Source organism: Otolemur garnettii, unplaced genomic scaffold, assembly GCF_000181295.1.
Source record: "Otolemur garnettii isolate 467f Iridium unplaced genomic scaffold, OtoGar3 scaffold00005, whole genome shotgun sequence".
NCBI lineage: Eukaryota > Metazoa > Chordata > Mammalia > Primates > Galagidae > Otolemur > Otolemur garnettii.
The window spans coordinates 5247616-5251839 of record NW_003852400.1 but is presented as its reverse complement, the minus strand read 5'-3'; the positions used below and the strand labels follow the sequence as shown (position 1 = coordinate 5251839).

General features: G+C 37.6%; 1 protein-coding gene across 1 annotated transcript in view; it reads left to right on the top strand.

Annotated features, from left to right (window-relative positions):
- PSMC2 (proteasome 26S subunit, ATPase 2) overlaps positions 1-4224 on the top strand; it is a 20685-nt gene that overhangs the window by 4528 nt on the left and 11933 nt on the right. The window contains exons 2-4 of the mRNA XM_012812056.1: positions 1606-1643; positions 2425-2506; positions 3924-4023. Of these exons, the coding sequence (XP_012667510.1) occupies positions 1606-1643; positions 2425-2506; positions 3924-4023 (220 nt within the window). The remainder of the gene's footprint in view (positions 1-1605; positions 1644-2424; positions 2507-3923; positions 4024-4224) is intronic.

Sequence of the window (4224 nt, the reverse complement as noted above, 5' to 3'; positions counted from 1 at the left end):
TCACGTACTCTAATCTGTTCTCCATGTCATATGAACTAATTCTTCCTAAAGCACAGTTCTTGTATTATCAAAAGCTCATTCTGGCGTTTGCTGTCTACCTCACTAGGGCCCTAACGCTCTATCTACCTAATTTTCTATTATTGCCTAACATGTAAACTGTGTTCCCTAGCTGCTATTACCTAAGCATGCTTTTCTCTACCTCTACTTATACTTAGTAAAAATCAAAAACAAAATAAAATAAAAATAACCAAAGCCTGGTCTGCCCTGTGAAAATAGCTTGTCTTTTTAGATTGAAAAATAAAATGTTTTTCTTAAAACACGTATGGTTGATTCTTATTGTTAGTGGTGTATATGCTCCTTATAGTTGCTGCAAATACTGAACAATTGCTCCTAGAAGAAACTATGTACACATATCTCACATAGATTATAATATTAAATCCTAAAAACAACTCATCCTGGAAGATTCTTTTTTATTCTACAAAAAAGAAAACGAAGTTCTTAATTTTTTTTTTTTTTTTGAGATAGTGTCCCACTTAGTCACCCTGCGGTTGAGTGCCTTGGTGTTAGAGCTCACAGCAACCTCAAACTCTTGGGCTCAAGAGATCCTCTTGCCTCATCCTCCTGAGTAACTGCGACTACAGGCACCTGCTACAATGCCCAGCTATTTTTTTTAGAAACTGGTCTCTTGCTCAGGCTGGCATCAAACTTCTGAGCTCAAGTAATCCACCCACCTTGGCCTCCCAGAGTGCTAAAATGACAGGTGTGAGCCACCGTGCTCAGGAATGTTAAGTGATTTGGCCAAGGCTATCCCACTAATAGATCACAGGGTTAGGCTTCAAACTCTGTTCAACTGGGCCCAGATCCTGAGCTTCTTGGACTATGCTACCATTTCTCCTATTGTTTCCATCCTCTGGTCCTCTCTGTGTGAGAGCTGAAACAAGAGGGCAGAGTGACTTGTCAGCTATGAAATCAAATTTTTTGCCACTCTATGCATGTTTATAAATGATCACAAAAGTGTATGAATATTTACTTGGGGATTACAAATAAATTTGAGGAGGTGGGAAAAATTCATAAATGCAGAATTTGTGAATAAAAAGGTTGTAAAATAAATAATATAAAATTTGTGAATAAAAGGTTATAAATCATGTGAAATCCTGGATAACCACTGTTAACTTTCAGGTGAACGCCATTTCAGGGTACTCTTCACATTTGTTTTAAAGAAATTTTGTATAAAAACATTAAATGTACCTTCTATATCCTTTTTTTTTCTTTTAGCCTACCTGGTTCACTTAAGAGTATTTCTTGAGTAGCTTTCTGTGCCTATAAGCTCTATTTTGTGTTAATCATTTTCAATGGCTGTGTTGTATTTCATTTTATGAATATGTTATAATTTAACCAAGATCCTTAATGGATGTGTTTCATGTATATACTGTATAAAGTATATAAAATATGTCATCGTGTACATTATGACCTTTTTAAATCCTCATTCCCTCCATTAGGTAAAAGTTCCTCGAGTCCAGGAGCTATTTGATGACTGTATTTTATACTTTCACAATTTTGCTGTAGTTTATTTTTGAATCTCATGTGTTATCTCTCTTCTTTTAGCTCTGGATGAGGGGGATATTGCCTTGCTGAAAACTTATGTAAGTCCTTTCAGTGTTTACAAAATGTAGATATTTTATGTTGAAAAAAAGTGTTTTGGTATTGTTCTTCCAGAATAATTAGAAAAGATTATGTAGTAGTTCACAGTAATCTTCTGTGAGAAAAGTTCCCTACCTAACGTTTCTGTCTGTAGTATTAGTAGATTCAAGTATCTAGCATGTCTCAGCTTATACATTATTTTTATACTATTTGTGATTAAAGTGTAGTACTATTTCAAATAATTTATACAATTATTTATTATATTTAAGAAGTATAACTGAATTAGTTCTGAAATAGAAAGTTTTAATGAATAGGGATGGATCTGTAATTCTGCATAATTTTAGGCATGATTTTTATCTGTTTAAGGGGAAATATTGATTCAGTAATACTTTTTTTTTTTTTGAGAGAGAGAGAGAGAATCTCACTTTGTAGACTTTGGTAGAGTGCTGTGGCATCACAGGTCACAGCATCCTCAAACTCTTGGGCATAAGTGATTCTCCTGCCTCAGCCTCCTAGTAGCTGGGACTATAGGCGCCTGTTACGATGCTTGACTATTTTTAGAGATGAGATACCACTCTGGCTCAGGCAGTCTACCCACCTTGACCTCCCACAGTGCTAGGATTATAGGCGTGAGCCGTTGTGCCTGGTCTGGTTGAGCAATACTTCTGAAAATGATATACTCCCTCTCTATTTTCATTTCACAAGTTTTTGAGACAATTTTTATCTAGTTTAGCAAATTCTTGGTATCCTGATGTTCTAATTAAACTGATCTTCATCACCTAGGGTCAGAGCACTTACTCTAGGCAGATCAAGCAGGTTGAGGATGATATTCAGCAACTTCTCAAGAAAATCAATGAGCTCACTGGTATGTATTTTTTAATTCCCATTCCCTCTTGATACTGATCAGGTTCATTCTGCCCACATACAATAAACTAATCCCAGTGACAGCCAGTTTTGTAAAAGGAGAAAGGATTTATGCACAAGGCAGCCCCGCTAGAAGGCAGGAGATCAGCTTTCAAATCCAATTCCCTAAAGATAGGTTTAGGGATGTTTATGGGTTAGAGAAGTGGGCTGGAGTAAGGTGTGGGGAAAGGTGATTGGCAGTGGGGAAAAGTGAAGTAATTTGTGATCTAGGCAGACGTGGTTGGGGTTCATGGCTCTTCATAAGGCACATGTTCAGAACATGGTATGAGTGGGATCCTCAAGTGGAGGATTGGCCCTCTGACATCAAAAGGCTACTTCCTAGTTGATGATTTCAACTTGTTTGAACTGGATAGGAGCTGCCCTCAAGTTCCTGAAAAACAACTTAAATAACCATTAGCATAGTGACATATACATTAGAAATAATATCTATAAGGAAGCCAATGCAGGTTAAGTTAACTGATTTTAGTGGTGTGGCTTTTAGCTACATGGGAAAAAAAAATAACAAAAAGCAAGTTACCAAAAGCAAGTAGGGCAGGTTAAGCTTGGCAGACCTAATCAAATTGGCTTCTCAGTTCCACTCTATTTATGCATGTATGTATGAATTTATGTATGAGTGAATGAATGAATGAGTGAATGAGATGAGCTCTCACTTTGTTGCCCCAGGCCAGAGTTCAGCAGACATCATAGCTTACTGCAATACCAGGCCCGTTGGCTCAAGGGATCCTCCTGCCTCAGCCTCCTGTGTAGCTGGCATTGCATGACCAGCTTTTTATTTTTGTAGAGGCAAAATCTTGCTATGTGCTCAGGTGTCTCATTTAATGATCTCTTTTTAGTTCTGTTGTAAACTTACGTAATGCTTATGCAACTACAAAACCAATACCATCCTCCAAGCAAGTAATGTTTCTGTTGGTCAAAGCCCAGTTAAATAAATTACAATAAATGAGTTAAAAAAGTGTTTTGAATAAAAGTATGATCTCACATAGTATTGCTTGAAGTAAGTGGTAGTTGGAAACATTTCTTCTTGGGAGCTTCAGTGGTGAAATTTTAGTGTCTGACCTGCACAAAAATGTCAAATTTGGCGTTTCATTGTTGGCTTCACAGTTAGTTTAGGACAGTGGTTTTCAGCCACCGGGCATTTGGCAGTGTCTGGAGACATTTTTGATTCTCGTGACTTGAGAAAGGATGGTGCTAAGGGCATCTAGTGGCAGGAGGCTGTCCTAGTCGGCCTACAATGCACAGGACAATCCCCACAGCAAAGAACTATTCAGTGCAAAATGTCATCAGCGTTGAAGGTGACAAAGCATGTTTTTGTGTGATGCGTTACACTTTAGTGAATTCTGTCATGTTTCTCCGTGTAGGCATTAAAGAGTCTGACACTGGCCTGGCCCCACCAGCGCTTTGGGATTTGGCCGCAGATAAGCAAACGCTCCAGAGTGAACAGCCTTTACAGGTTGCAAGGTATGCACAGCGTTCTGTGGAAGGTTGTTTTGATCTGTATTTTCAAGTACTTTTTACAGTCTTGGGGATAATAGTTGATAAAGAATTTTTATGCCAAATTCAAAGAAATGAAGCTTTGTACTAAACTGTCTGAGGTTAACATTTTAACTCTTAAGCAGTTATTGAGTAAATACATGAATCATTTAAAACACTTAAAGGATG